The sequence below is a fragment of the Varroa destructor genome, unplaced genomic scaffold (assembly GCF_002443255.2).
Source record: "Varroa destructor unplaced genomic scaffold, Vdes_3.0 BEIS01000002.1, whole genome shotgun sequence".
Lineage (NCBI taxonomy): Eukaryota > Metazoa > Arthropoda > Arachnida > Mesostigmata > Varroidae > Varroa > Varroa destructor.
The window spans coordinates 1,541,833-1,558,190 of NW_019211455.1; the positions used below are offsets into that span (position 1 = coordinate 1,541,833).

At 39.9% G+C, this 16,358-nt stretch overlaps 1 protein-coding gene across 3 annotated transcripts; it reads left to right on the plus strand.

Moving 5' to 3' along the window:
• Positions 1 to 105: 105 nt before the first annotated feature.
• LOC111245266 (uncharacterized) lies at positions 106 to 16,081 on the plus strand. Of its 3 annotated transcripts, none has more exons than XM_086981499.1 (9): positions 106 to 696; positions 5,135 to 5,330; positions 5,647 to 6,498; positions 6,757 to 6,948; positions 7,188 to 7,376; positions 9,670 to 10,057; positions 10,449 to 10,873; positions 10,985 to 11,202; positions 11,567 to 16,081. In XM_086981499.1, the coding sequence occupies exons 1-9, from the start codon at positions 551 to 553 to the stop codon at positions 11,799 to 11,801; spliced, it is 2,841 nt and encodes a 946-aa protein (XP_086837625.1). In that variant the 5' UTR covers positions 106 to 550; the 3' UTR covers positions 11,802 to 16,081. The 3 variants fall into 3 exon arrangements, with proteins under 3 accessions (XP_086837625.1, XP_022649134.1, XP_086837626.1); XM_022793399.2 differs by having other exon boundaries at positions 108 to 696; positions 9,670 to 9,934; XM_086981500.1 differs by lacking the exon at positions 106 to 696 and adding an exon at positions 880 to 1,135.
• Positions 16,082 to 16,358: the final 277 nt, after the last annotated feature.

Here is a 16,358-nt window from a genome sequence, read left to right on the forward strand (position 1 = left end):
GAACACAAAAAACCGCACGAAAATGCCTATTTAATTGTTGTAGAGCGAACTTGCCAAAGTTGGCGCCTTCTTTTGACTGTGGTACCAGTGCGGTTCAAGATGCGCCCGCTCAGCTGAGAAGCGTACCACCTTAGCCGATGCGAGATCGTTACGTTCAGAGACTCAAGGAGCAAATTTGGCCGCGAAATAGCATGTTGTTGTTAAGCAGGCAGCGGCAAGAACTGTTGTTGGCGGTACAGTGAAGTGTCGTAGAGGCGGCGAGTGTCCGGAAGGACCGCGCAGCCCCCACAACCTGCTGGGGGCGCAAGCAACTAACCCGCTGCAGCGGTCCCAGCTACTCGGGGCCCTGATACAACATTGCCCTGGAACGAAGACACCGACTGTGTCGTACTAACACCGAGTGAGCACTGCACTCCTGACGACACGACACTCTACTCTCCGGGGCGCGGGAACCTTCACGCAGAGTCACGTGCGATTGTTTTGGAGACTGCAGCTGGAAGTGGCAGGTGGTCGGTGTACGTCGGTGTCACTCGAGGGATCGCCACCGACGATGATCGAGGAGCCTGTGAGCGACGTGGAGATCAAGTCGGAGGGCACCAGCGATGGTCCCGATGAAGATGCAGAGCTCGTTATTGTCACCAACGAGCTTGAGGAGCACTGCTACTCGAAAGTCAAACTCAAACTGTTTGAGCAAAGGTATGTAGTTAATTCCCACTTAGTGTTCATCCCCCGTACTGGTCTGTTGCTCTAACTAAAACTGCCCAGTATGACTGGGCAAGCTTTGGCGGACACCGGAGCTAGCCGTACTCTGTTCTTCGGGCCGGCGATCCGGTTCAACTTCTGTTCAAGTGGTCTAATGGGTGGCAAAGTCGTGGAACTGTCACTTTTGGCGGGATTCGATGAGTGATCTGTCATATGAGCTTACTTTCGGTCAGCTGGGTGACGTGCCGATGTCGAAAACCCTCAAAAGGATCAGTAATCTACGAATAGTGGATCGTTATGCGGTTGTGTGATCACAGTGAATCGGTTTTAAGTTGGTCCTGCGAAAATCCTCCAGATATTTCAGGCTACGTGCAGAAATGCCAGAACTTGTCGAAAATCTCTCCTGCCGGTATCCACCTTCATGGTGATCGAGGTACAGAAGTCCGAGTTTGTATGGACCTTGAAATGTAAATTTTTTTAGTCCAAGGAACAGTCGTATTACTGGTGTTCTGTGAATTATAGTTAGAATGATTGTTTCCACATATGTAAATCTCAAGGAATGTTTTCATAGGACATATGAGCTCTTTGGGCATTTATGTATACCAGGAGTGTCTGAAATTGGTGAGAGATAAAATACACAACTTTTGCTGACGAAAGTTTCTACAACACCCGTTAATATTAGTCATCTGCGTGCTAGTAAATTAAGAAGAGACAAGCAACCTTACATTGAAAATGATTCCCTTTATGAAAAGAACCTATGTCGAACCTTATTTGAAGTGTTGAGCAAACTGCGTCACCTTAGAAAAAATTGAGAATCGAAAGATTTTCAAGTGAAATATAATCACTTTATGCGGATCCTATTTTGAAAGTCTCTTCACCGGGAGGTTAAGCTGTATCTTTGTTTGTAATTTCAAGAAAAATTGCACTCATAAACCCTACGATGTGAAAGGGCTCATTTCTTTTTTTATTATTTACCATGGTAAGGAAAATTCTGAAACGCGACTTTTATAACAAAGCATTAACTACTATTTTATTATCTATATGTAGATACCGTTTTCGTTGTCATTAGCCTACGCTGTGATGAGCTGGAATACAAATGCTGACCCTATACTGTACATTTCATCTATTTCATTTGATTTGTAGTTTATGCTTAAAACAAGAATTTCGTCTCCGAGTGAATGAGATCTTTCATCATACTTCCGTTATATATATTGAGATATTCTGGTCCTATGATTATCGAATTTTTCCAACAACAAATTTAATGTGGACCTAACTTCTCAGGTTCCTATGATAGCATATCTGAAAGCGCTACCTTTCTTCTAGCTCATCATTAATCACTGACATTGTAATGCGGCATCCTCACGATAACCTTTCTGGGAAGTTCCAAGTACAGGCGTTCAAAATAATAATAATACACTTATATGAAATAACTCCGTAATAAGATTGAATCAGATAACTTTTGCCTAATAGACGCCAGAACTTCCGGGTTTCACCTCCTTTCAACGATTTCACTGCGGCCTCATATGCTTGTCGTTACTCAAAATATTTCACTAAAAAATTTTCGATTCTCTTTATTATCTGTTGCTGGTGAGTCGCTTAATCCCGTTAGCATAAACACTAAAATCCCGCATAAACAAGAAAGGGCATACAGTAACTGCATAGTGTGCTGTTATTTGAATTACGTTGCCTAGTGCTCATAACCGTCGTCTAATTACCGACATACGCCGGTTTCGTAACCTAATATCTCAGTCGAGCGGCCAAAGATGCCGGTGCAATCTTTTTAAAAAGTGATTACGGGTTTTTGATGGCTTCGCAAGCTGCCGTTGGGAGACCGCTCTCTTAACTTCGCACATACGCGCCTTTCACGTCTTCACATATATGCGGCTTATAGCTGTATCCATAAAGCTGTATCAGCCAACGAACGCTTGCATGGCGGAGCAATTGGAGTTATACGTTTTTCTGCCTTTATTGTGAAATTCAAATCCCGTAAACGAAATACACAGACTGAAGCAGCTTTTGTTTAAAAGCATCTGTCAACTTAGCTATTGGTCATAGATCTATCGTTTTCAGTCTTCACTAAGAATGAGCATATTAATAATCGCTAAAGACTGCTTGTTTTCGACTGTTATGCGAGATTTCAATTTGAAACTTCTTAGTACGTCGAATACTGCTTGGATTCGCTTGTTGGTAGCATCACAGCGCGCGCTAAATAACGAATTTGGCAAAATTTGGATTTAATAAAACGTCATCACATGGTTTGAATGCGCATGATCAAAGTGCAGCTTTTTTTGTGAATATTGGTATTAAATTTTCTTACAGATATCGGCACTAACTTATTTAGGGATATCTGGCACAAAGGTACCATGTAACCATAAACCGCTATTCTAAATAAAGCACACGTCTAACTAGATATTGTTAAGATAATTGTATGCTTACGTAATTTTTGCAAAAGACAATGATACTGGAGTCTGCTTACGAAGTATCTTATAACGACATCAGTACTGTGGCGTTGTGCAGAATGAACAACTTTGTAATAAAATATGCTCCCTCAAATTTCATTTTTCTAATTCGCCAGATAAGGAGAAAGCCATTTAAAAGAAAGTTGATAGCGTATGCGTTCCCAGAATCCAATTTGCGGAGTTGCATATCCTGGGCTCGCGTGCTCAACATTATATGATTCCTGTTAATACTGGATAGATATTAACGTAAGGTTATTAAATCGATTGAAGTAATTCGTAACCGCTAATTACCAGTCAGCTTGTTGAAGAACCGGCAAGACGATGAGCCATAACCTTTGCTAGTTACCGGAAATGGCCCGTTTTTGACGTCAATATTGCAATTGACTTTGATTGAAAAGCGGCTCCGTCACAATTGAACTAAGTTCTTCCATTATAACAAGAACAGAACGCTACAGATGATAACACTGGAGGTAAAGCTATTCTAGTTTTTCGGACTGATCGCTCTTATTCATTATAATATTATTAGGTATTCCATTGTGAATACCTGCCATGGTTCCTTGAACAAAATATAGAATCTATTTTTCTTTGGTTACTCACAAAAAGTAATGACTTATATGCACGAAGCAAGACACAATTGCAATTAAACACTGTTTCTTAAACACTGAATTAAACACTGAAAATTTTTATTCAGTGCTACAACATACCTGAAAGATTAGAAGAGGTTTTGAAATGCAAATTTGACATGGTGGGAAAGTGCAGTCTTGCTCACTGTTCGTCTATTGAACGCTGTAGAAATTTTGACATTAGACATATTGCCTAATCACGGCGTTCTGAATGCATAACCAGCCATTCAGGCAAAAGTCCTGCGGAGAGAGCTGTTCGCACCATATAGTACGTATGAGTTACCGTGAACGCGTGACCTGGGTAAATAGGACTGAGGTCCCCATTGCCATGTGATTAGTGTGAAATAGACCTGTCAGGTATAATAGTGGCTATGACCTAACCGTGTTGCATGGCGTCGATGCCCACAACGGTATGAGCAGTTAACTACTACTAGGAGTGATAATGTTTAGAAAACTGTTTTTTAGATCGCTGCCGTGCATCGAGGCTTTCTAAGGTTATCAAATGAACTAAGTACAGAGATAATGTATCAAATCAAGAATTTTATAATAAACTCAAATTGGATTGCATGTCGCAAGCTTTTTTCTAGATACATGTAATATCTATACGTAAAAGATTATGCAAAATATTCGATTTTGTGTCGTTGACCGCGGTGAGGTAAGCTGATATAAAAATGAGCCCTTCGCCGCGAGTTGATTCCCAGTTCTTTGTCAGCAATAAAGGCGCTAAAAAAACAGTCAGTTCGCCAAATTCTATGTATTGAAGCATCTAGATAAAATTGTTTCAACGACAGACCGTAAGTCAGCTCTTCTTTCTCCTCTTATTTCTGGGGTAATTAAAATGTACCAAACGTCAATAAACAATTTGTAAAAAAGCTCAGCTTTGTCATTAATAACAAATTGTTAATAAATATTTCTGGCGTGTGTAGAGACGCATGTTACCACGGCTATTAGGACGAGAGCTATTTTCAAGATGTCTCCTGCAGATTATATAGGACGCAGTTCAGGTATAAGGCCATAGAAGGTCGTATTTTCTTTTACGATTCTATATTCAAAAGCCATTTAAATTAACTTAAGTAAATTAATGAAAAGGTTCACGGAAATCACCTTATTTTTGGCGTTTTTTTTTTGTATAGGCTCATTATACGTATTCAGCTACTAAGAAAGTGTTTCTCCATCAGCAAATCGCGTAGTCATTTTTCTAAACAAACTTAGGAGTGGGATTAGGGATTTGGAAAACAATTACTTCTATGATAGTTACGGAGTTTGGTGTCTCGGTGAGTGCGTCAAAGTCGGGGACACTTGAAGGAGTGAAAAGTGAAAACCAATTTTGGAGTTTCTTTCTTGTTTCAGGCGAACCCGACACGCACAAGACCCCGAACCGGACGTTCCAATCGAACTTCTTCATGGCTGGCGAATTGTAAGCTTTCTCATGTCAACCAATTGCAGAAGCTTCTGTGGGCCCTTTCTCGACAAGCCTGAAACGTCAATGCGAGAGTATTGGAGGAATTATGCGGATGCGCTCAAGAACACGACTTGGCTGGGAAAGGCAAGTGAATATCACACAATTCCTCCGTTAGTGAACAGTAGGCGATCAAATTGTGAACGACATCTTTTGAGCTTATCAAAGTAAAAAAAAAGCTGATTTGTTGTCAAACAAGTTAGTGTACTTTGACTCAAGTGTCTTTTAAAAAAACGCAAACGGAATTATTTGGCAGAATATGCTGAGGATTAAAACGTGAAGATTGAAACATACAGATTACTTGATTTCATGTTTTCTTGCCGTTTATCATAACGATAAATCGTGACAGATACTGCTAAATAATTTATAATTATATTGATTATTATTTTATGTCATTTCACAGATCAAACAGGAAATCGTGGATAAAAAGACATACGAGACGATCGGCGACATCGTTGGCGATGTGCGCCGCATGCTGGAGTGCTGTTATCATGCATTCGGACCTCATCATCCGATATCGAAGAAAGGCATAAAACTTGAACATGTACTTGAGACCAAAGTGCAGATGCTACCGCGTGACCTCAGGGAAAGGAGTTCAATTGATGCAACGAGACCAAGTGACATACCGCGTGGGCGGCTTAAAGTTGAGGATGGCGAATCGATGCTAATTGCGATTATACGCCATGAACGAGCTGTTCGTGGGCGGGAACAACGATTTCGCGCCCGTGAAGGTAAAAAATTCGAGAAGGAGGCCCTGGCCGCAGCGGCCGATATGTGGGATGCAAAGGACGTTCGTCCTGGCCTAGACGAAGTGCAAGCCATGTGGGAAGTTCCTCATATAGCGCATTTTCTGTTTCTTGCGCAACACGCACTCGGCTTTCCGGAGTTCACGATGTTTGAACTCGAACGATCTCTTCTTTACCCTCAGTCGAGTCAGTTATTGCATTCGCTCATGACGTGCTTGCTAACAACAGGATTTAAGAGTGTTAGCTCGACGGCTAGCAAACCGCCAATGGGCTATCGCGAATGGAATGAGAAACTACGCAACAAGTTGGTAACGTTCTACAAAACGTTAAACAACCACGGTATCCTTAAGGTGTTTGAAGATACTGGTGTCGAAGAGGAGTTTTTCCAAATTGTTGGTGAGGCAAATCCATTTGACAAACTCAACGATAAAGAGGAGTGGTGCACCTTTGAAGATTTCACGCTGCGTGAACGCGTGGCTATTATCAAAGCGTTATGTGACCAAAGATTGGTGAGTGCGCATTGCAATGTGTACAAACCGTTTTAACAAACTGCTAAAACAGTTTTTTGTTTCTGTCGATAGGAAAAATACTGATGTAATTTTTTCTTGTTTTTTCTGTCGACTAGTAATCATGACGTTGGTGTACCAGTAGTTTTACTGTACTAGCTAAGCCTGCAGTGAGTTTTAACTAAAATGAATCTTTGAGAACTGGTATATACCTTGCGTATGTTTTTATATTGGTGATAATTGCCATTCTTGTTCTTTTAGGCAAAGCACAAGAGCGTGGCGGACTACTTCGTAGAAGGAACGTATTTAGGAGAAGATATGCGACAGCTCGTGTTGGGAACTGATTTATCGGGACGGGAATATTTTTATTTTCCTTGTCTATCTAACCACGACGTACGGGTTTATTCTGTACAGCAGTTTCCCCGTAAGGCGTCTCACGACGATTGCTATCAGGTGCGTTCTATTAAATGCATTATATTAATTTGCAATTCATTGCGTTTGGTAGGTGCAGACCGTGGAAGAGTAGTCCTCTTTCACTTACAATAAATGTTGGTAATTGTGTTATTATTACATGTAAAATTGTAGTACTTGTTTAGTCAATTTGAATACATTAACGTTTATCCTTCGTGTTATCGTCATGTTACACGATAGCTTCCTTTTCTTTAAATATGCATATCTTTCATGCTTTCTAGGTGGCGATTAAACGTGTACCGCGAAGTCCTAAACCCCCGACAGCAAAAAAACGTAAGAAAAAGACCTTGATCCGTGAGGAACATATCGAAACGAAGAGTCGGCGACGAAGCGCGAAGCAGGCGGCTAAAGCCATTGTACAGGAGATGGAAAGTAGCGACGAAAGTTGCGAAGAAGAATTCGATGAAGAGGTAGGGGAGGTATTTATACCTGCTACTTATGTATATTTAGTTCAGATATATATATATATATATATATATATATATATATATATATATATATATATATCCGTGTAGTCAAACAAAAAAAACTCCAGTACTTTGAAAAATTTGACAATTTGACTTAGAAGTTAGTAAAGTTGCAACAATAAACACTGCGGAGAGTGCTTCCGCAAAGATAGGATCAAGAATGATGGTATCATTCAGTCAGAAGGTAACCTGAACACGAAAGAATGAGTACGTTGCGTGACGAACAAACAGTTGAAATTTACTTGTTTAAACTACAAAATGCCAATTCATGGTACCAATTGGGTACCAATTGGTACGGCAGCTCATTTATGTTTGCGAATATAAGTGACCATTCAAAAGTTAATTTTGTGAAATGGCTATGATGTGATCCATCCAAATAGTGAAGAAGATGCGAAGATAATCGAAGAAACAGCTGATCGCAAAAACTAATGGTAATCGTCTACTACAGACAATTTTGCCTGGAGTAGTGCAGTTCAGAAAATCAATGAAAAATTTTCAGCAGGAAGACCATGAGGTAAATATGTCAGGGGAATGGCTCACTAATGATAGGTTATTAAAACAGGTAAAAGCCCTAAGAAAGATCAACGGAACTCGCTCAGAAGACTGCTAACGATTGGCTGTCAGCGACAAAGTAAACAGAATCTAAGCATTAACTGAATTACTTAATATCAGATCAAAAATATATGAAACAAAAGAACAAGCCCGATGAAAAGGAAAGCACAAAGATTTAGTGTTAGTAGTTTAAACTGAATGCCGCCAATGAAACTGCGCATTATCACAACTCAAATTAACACAAGAAGGTAATGAGAATATACGGATGTGTAATTGCCAAATACAATCTAAAAAACAGCGAAAAAATATATTTGATATTATAGAAGAAATTAAAAACTGATGGGAAACAGGTTCTATGTCGAAGTTTTAAACGTAACGACATCGTAGTACGTTATTATCTGTATAGAGAAGATCCTAAGATATCTCTCTACCGCGGCCTATCTCGTGACATTCAGACGACAGAATTCTTTTCAAAGAATGACTTCGTGAGCGCATTCAGCTAAATCTACATAACGACCATCTACCTGATTCTGCTTGGACAACGAACACTAACACCACCCAAACCCGCCGTTGTGCATGTTGGAATGCTTCTATTGTAAAGAAAAACAGAGCGATCGATACCTTCACCTATATTTAAAGGAATAAAATATGAACACAGCATATATCAAAATGTTATGAATCTTTGAACTCTATAATCGCTATTTATCGAGGAAAACCAGGTAAAAATTGACGAGGACACAGCAGAACTTTTACTTTTCTTCCAAACCACTAACTAACCACAACTAACTAACTTCAACTCCATGTTGTTCGCAAGGCTTCTTAAAAACCCTACGATCAAAAATTCTAAGCCCCAGGAACCTTATGAAAATAATTCTATATGCTAACCCCTGCTTATGTATGGGAGTAGCCGTTTTCAAGTTCAGCTTGCGTTAGTTAGATTGCATGTGATCCTAGTAAAATTCGGCTGAACTGTGAATTCGACAGAAACGGTGGCGACAAGTTTAGGAGAAGAGACTCAATTCATTCTTAAAACGCGCGCTCGATCGCGGCGTCGACTTTCGACTACGTAAACAATTTCCGCTACGTTGGACTACTTTTTTCGTTCAGCAGTAAAAACTTTTTGTCGCACAACACGGAGAAATGCACAATGGTTATCGTAGCGATATCTACTACTGGGGATCCCTATTTTCTTTCAACTGCTACTGCCCATCGGCTATTCCATTTTAAAATAGACCCAGTGCCTGTATGCGGCACGAGGTCATATGAAAAACCTCATTCTGCTAACTGGGATCAATTAAATTGCTTTAAAGCTGTCTAGAAGCATGTTTTTGAACTCCATCCTGCGGCACGAAATCAGCTATTTTACCTTCTCGCAGGACACCTGCGTTAAAACGATTTAATTGTTATTGATTGTCTACTTCTTGCCAACGGAGCCCACTCCGGAACCGCTAAGTCGCGTCAAGAAGTTACCCGAGAAACTACTAGGACGGATAGATCTGCAATACAACAGCGTACCATCGGGTGCTCTCAAACATCCACAAATACATTGGAAAACGTCCTAAGGCCTTGGAACAGCTGAAGGAACGTTAAAAAAAAATTCAAAACTATACAATTTCAAGGTCCTCCTATTCGCTTGTAACAGCCATGTATATAAATTTATTTTCTTTGATCGATTTTCTTACAGGTTGTAGTGTACAACTCTGACGGATGTATGCTCATGTCCGCGGGAGAGCAGCAGCATCAACTAGAGTTCAAGATCGTCGCGGAAAATTTGAATCAACTTCGTGCCCTCATTGAACGATTGAAGGGAGAAGCCGAAACTAAGGACAAAGAGAACAATGGAGAAGGAGCTCATGAGATTAACGATGAACATTCAAGAGAAGCCAATCATGAATATGACGAGACTTCAAACGATACACAATTGCCCAACGACGAGTCCAGTAATGGATGTGAGTGGCACAACACAGGCATAACCTTAAACATATGCAACATATCTATGCAGAGTGCGTACAAGTTCGGTACTGTTGACACTGTTTGCGTACCAACCGCCTTGTCCGTGACGACTAAGAACAGTACGTAGTGATTATAAAGCGAGATGGGTTGTTCTTTCCATCTTAGACAGGAATTGAGGCATAATTTCCTTATGATCTCTCAAAATCTTATGAACAGTTATCAAGGCTTTTTTCACCGGTGTTGATAATAGATACGGTATCGTATACGTTTTTATCATGGCAGGTATGGTAATGGTCTCTTGAGACAAGGTTACATATTTGCATGAAGAGGAGTACATAGCACTGCCCATCCTATGATTTATTTAGTTATACGTTACAGTTAACGTCTTCGAGAGCTACAGAGTGAGAAATTTAGCCTGCTCGTTGGAGCCTTATTTTGACAGAAAAACGTGCGTCTTTTAACATGGTTTGTCTGTTTCTACTTGCTTTTTTCCATACTTGGCCGTTTCAGATATCGACAAAGTGGACTCTATACTCGAAGAGGAAGACGAAGTGGAAGAGGAGGATCTATCACAGACACAGAAACTTGAACGAAGCGGTCACGGTCAGGAAAGCGACTCACGATCTGCTTTGTCGGTTCAAGAAGAGGAATCGTCGCAGGACACAAACCACACGCAGCCTCGCCGGTCTTCCCGGGCACATAAGCAAACTCAGCGCTTCGCTGAAATGGACGATCATGACGACGAAACAATGGCAGCACCAGCCGCTTACGAAAGGGCGACCGCACACCAAAATCATGCGATGGTACAGATCAGCACCAGACGATCGTCACGTAGAATAGAAAATGGTACAACGGATAAGGACTTTTCCAAGGTTGACTCACTTTCGTTAAAACGAAAGGCAGACTCCGTCCCAAGGGAAAGGATCACAATGAAGGTGAATTGGAGAATGCATGTTTCACTTGCATGTACACATGTAATTTCCATTTGTAATCCAAATTGTCGTAGAGACCAAGTTCAATTTTCTCTGACCCTCAACTTTTTTTAGATAATGATACCTAAGGACAAGAAGGCCAGCAAGAAGCAACCCTCGAACAAGCGTCTCATCGCTCAGCTGGAGTCAATTCTTGAGCAGTTTTTGCCGTTCGAAGCAGGTTTTGCTCAAAACGAGGCCCGGACGCGGTTGAAGCTCTATACTGAGGTTCACCATCCGCAGATGCTCGTAGAGGAGCAGAAACGGAAAGCCGAAGAGGATAAAACACGCAGGTATGTCTACCACTACTTCTTGCATATTTCCCACGCCATGCGTAGCAGGTAATTGCCTGCAGTTTTTTAAATTTAACTAATACTGTGTATATGACTATTTTTATAATACAATATGAAACGAGGTGTTGTAGTTTTTACGATTCTACCAGCGTTCAGTGTCTTGAAAATAAGTTTTGCGAACATTGATATTTCCACCCATTGATCTCTCAGCGATACCAAGATGAAGGTAGCTTGTTTATCGGGAAAATAGTTTACGCTGCTTTGCTTATACAAGTAGCAATAACAAGCTATATAGAAATGTAATTGCTGTCATATATGTTTTTATCTTGTTCGCTCATGTTTTTCGTTGCCTGCTGATTTGTAGGTCCAAGCGTATCAAAGACCCGTGGTCAACCTCGTCACAGTACATGGACAATGAGATCCTGTATGGCGATGCGGCATTCGATGGTATCTCTGATTCAGACGACGATGACGGAAAGTCCAAGAGACCCCAACCGACTCGAAGGTCAAATCGAGGTCACCATGTCGCATCTACAGGCTCCGACGAAACCGGAGGAGTGGACAAAGAGTGGCGGTGTAGGGATGGGGAGCGCTTCTAAAAAGTTATCGTTTGTTTATTACAACTACTAATTATTACCTTAGCGTCAACAGGTCACGCATCTCTAACAAGTACTGGACGTTGCTTTCACAAAGGTTCTGCAGGCCTACGCTATATCCAAACCAACCCTTTGTTATGAGCATGCCAATCTAATTACTGTGGCGTTGACTTTTTCCTCTGTCCCGAGCTAATCCTTTGCTAGGCACAACTCTATGAACCTATTTCAGCCTAGGCACGCACGCACGCTCGAGAACGGTTTGTTGGACTGTGCACAGGCGGACATGACATTATGCTTTGTCTTTTCGGATTTTGTATATATTTATATATATACATATATTTTGTGAGTGAAGATCTTTATCATCCCCATATATTATTTTGCTACTTGGCCATTACGCTATTTCTCATCCGTGCTCCTGTTCACCCATGCCACGCAATTGTACACGCGATACTGCGAAGAGGACAAGATATCTTAATACCTGAAAGTAAAAGGATCAAACGAAAAATCATGAAAGAGGACGTACTGTGTCGTTTGTGATCCCCCAGTGAGCAAAGTCGGGAGAAAAGGAGATTATGATAGCTTTGTTGCTGTATGTTTCGTTTTTTTTTGTTATTCATATTTGTTGACACTATGAGCTGAGCCTGCTGCTAGTGCTTTGCGATTATTATTGTTGGACACGTCTTCTTATTGATAAGTAAATTATCTGAATGTGCAGTGTAAATTTGCTCTTCCACTCCAAATACGTATGTGCGTCAGCTGGTAGACAGTTATCAATGGAGCACTGGTGGAAAACTTCTAGGGAACCTGAAGAGGCCTAGGAGCGCTCTAAGGGATTGCCTGGGTAATGTTGCCGCCAGTCGCCTGAGCTGTCTGATGTGTCTGGTTCAACTATTGTGCTCTAGGGTGGGGGTGAGTGTTTAATGGTGCCCTGTAACTTTGATTTGTCTATGAAGGCAGTTCACAAGGGACCAGATAACGATTTGCAAAGGTAAAAAGAGCGTCATATCATCATGGAACACCTAATATCTGAGAAACGCTGAAATCGGGAGAAATCAGATGTTGCATGCGATATTGGAAACGATTCATTGTTAATAATAGGTTAGAAACGTTATTACAATTTATTACTTATAACATTCGAAATGGCCACACGGTGCCTTGAATTCACCGCCAACGAAGAGATGGATGGATAATTTAATAATAATTAACTGAAAAATAATAAATGATGTAATGAATAAGAACATAGCGCAGAACAAAATTTCCATAATATTAATGATTATGATAATAAAAACAATAGCCTAGAAGAAGATCAGAGAGGGACAGAACTAGTGACAGCTACAATACTGAAGGGCCACGTTGAAAGTAGTGGTAGGCCTCACGATGTTTTTCTGCTTCGTTTGAAATGCCTTTATTGTTCAATATGCATGCGAACGAACACAATCGAAAATTTAGTCTGGCATGGTCATTAATCTCAAGTAACACAAGCGCCTACTGGACGAAAACAGCATCTTTATAATGAGCTTTATAGGCCACAAAAATAACAAAAACAATCAATATATGAGCAGCAAGGCGACTATCGGTCTGTTCCGGGCTCGTAAACTAGACCCAGGGGGAAATTTAAAAATAATAAAACGGGACGACAGAAAATAAGCGATACAGTAAGTGAGAGAAACTAGAGGTACGGATTACTGGCGCCCGAATTTATGTACAAGCACGCACACATGTTCACGTAGATATACCTTATAAATATAAATCAGCATATAGATGTGAAAATGAACCGGCAGAGAATAAAAGCAAGTGTCCGTTGAAAACATGTCTTATGCCGAGCATCTCCAATCATGTTTATACGGCGATGGCGGTTATTCGTTGTATATATGTAAGTACACACGTTGCATTGAGTTCTATTATATATATATATATATATATAGTAGGGCTTATAATGAACATTTTGTCACGTAAACACGTGATCTTCTTCATATGCACAGTGTCTGATGGGCATATTTTGTGATTTTGTATGCATCTCTGACTGACTGTGTGTGTTGTATGTATGTGCATCTTCGCGCATGTGTAAGACAATGTGCAAGCGCGTGTTATTACGAGCGCATTATAAAGCATGTACGATATGCGATACCGCTTATATTAAAACGGAATCGATACACGTTAGTGATTGAATGTAATGATACGTTTGACGTGCTTGCAAATTGGTGTCCTACTTCTTCAGCTTTGGTCCGAATATGAACGTTTTCACCTTATCCTTTAGTGAACGGAAGATTGTCCTAAAGGAGGATCTAAGTTCAATTAATCAAGGAGATTAGCTTGTTGCCTAACTTTTGTCCTAAATGATGACTTCATCTCGGTGGCCAACGAACGAAAACAACCAACGACTTGACAGAAATCTAATGAGTTCTGGCCAAAGTTACAATAAATTTTGTTTTCTCCAATCATTAATTGATTTGCATCGTTCACAACCAGTGCCCGCCCAAAATATCCATTCCTTGTACCTTCTTCGGTTTCGCCAACTAGAGCCTGTATATAGAAGAACTTGTACACACCGTCAGCATCGAACCGCCTCAACATATTTAATATCGCATACGTCAAGGGCGTCGAACACAACATTTCAAAAGCGTCATCGAAGGCCTATTTTGGCCTCTACTTGAAGAGACTCGCTGAATTGTGCCCTCAATAATTAAGATGGTAATAATGATTATACTAACCAGTTATAGACATTCGCACACATTTCAACACCCATTACTACAGTAAATAACAAGTATCCAGAGCAAGTGTTAGCAGTCGACGAAGATGACGACGACGAAAAAAACAATAATAATAATAATAGAAAGACCATAAGGACACATTTATAAAGTCCGTAATGCCTCTGTTGCACAAAACGTTACTAGCGGCAAGAAAGTGCGAGAGCGTTAAGCTGCGCATGGATTCGGTTCTGTGTATATATAAAGTATATCTATACAGATATATGTTCGACATAAAGGATGACGTTGAAAACGAACGTCATTTGTATTATAGAAAGAGGTCATTCTTTATATAGCAGACTTGATTGAGGGAGGGATAGAAAACGGGGCAAAAAGGGTAGAGCAGGTAAGAAGGACAAAAGAATGATAACGAAGTGTTTGCTCTCCGAAGAGGCTGTGCTTGAACCCATTGGCGAACAGTTTTAATGAAGCGAATGTTGGAAGAGGGGATATAGAAGCATGGAAAAATGCTTGATGTATGTAGCTCGCACTGAATGTAAACCACAAAACAACAATGGACGTGTAAAAAAGATTGATGATGGAGAAGTATTGACTGACTGTCGGGAAGTAGTGAAACTGTCTAATATTTAAGTGATTGCGACCAATGTACTAACTAACAATGCTCATGAAATTGTATATTTAGACGCAGCGGTCGAATTATACAGATACGGTGAGACACACACAGAAGTAATAGACGAGAAGATGTACGATATGAACTCTATTTATTTTTGATCAGTGCGACTTTAATGGTTGACTGCACAGCGTGAATTATCGAAGAGTTTATAAAAGTAACTATGGACAAGCACACTCAAGGCAGAAATGATTACGAAATAAATTGAGAGGCAATTATAATTGATAATATGACATAAGATAATATTCTATTAATTGATAGTAGTTTTCTTCTATTTGCAAAAAGCTAACATGAGAATGTGAATACTATAAAATATGAAGATTTGAAAACATAGATTCGTATTGCAGAGCAAATTAGCATTGTACAAACACAGATATAATTAAAAACAAGATAAGCATTCAACAAAACCATGTTTACACATTGGCAGAGGAAACTACGTTAACAAAAAGCTGAATATGTATGATGAGAAACGACGAAAGCCAAAAACAGAAGAATACAGGAACTCACTGATTGTTCGCTGATTAGAATTAAGAAAAATAATAATTGCTGTAACCATATCTTCATGGAACTCTTCTTCTGCTGTTAGTCATACAACAGGATGGTGCATCGTCATGCAGTCAGTCTAATACGCCAACGTCCGTAGGGGCAAGCTAAGTATGTGCATGTAAAAATGAAAGAAAGTTGATATTAATTATAACTATTATAAGCATAAGATACACAAGTAAGATAAATAAGAAAATAAATGAGCGAGAACCTATGAAGAACGAGAGTGATGATATAAAGGAGAAAAATATTGTCCGACAGAGTTGTCTTAAATCGGCAATATAAGAACAACTACTACTACTGCTACTACAGTGTTAATAATAAAAAACAAACGAAGTTATTTATTCTGCCACCACCAATAATGACTTGTGCATTTTTACCTGTTTAGATTGAACTGGCATATGTTCAAAGTATTCGATATCGTTGAACATTTACATCGTGCGGTTAATTCTGGTTTTGATACCAATAACTACTAATTATTCTTCAAAATTTTATCAATGTTGACTTAGAAATCTTAAATAAGGCAATAATGGAGAAAATGCGTTGAGTAAAAAACATTTATATGTTTGTAGACTTGTAACCATGATAATTTGTATTACATCGCTGGCAGAATTTGACAACCTGTAACACTGTATAGGT

Coding starts and splice junctions, on each gene's coding strand:
- LOC111245266 (XM_086981499.1), top strand. CDS start 551: ATGATCGAGGAGCCTGTGAGCGACGTGGAGATCAAGTCGGAGGGCACC. Junction 5,331..5,646: donor ACACGACTTGGCTGGGAAAG/GCAAGTGAATAT, acceptor GTCATTTCACAG/ATCAAACAGGAAATCGTGGA. Junction 6,499..6,756: donor CGTTATGTGACCAAAGATTG/GTGAGTGCGCAT, acceptor TTGTTCTTTTAG/GCAAAGCACAAGAGCGTGGC.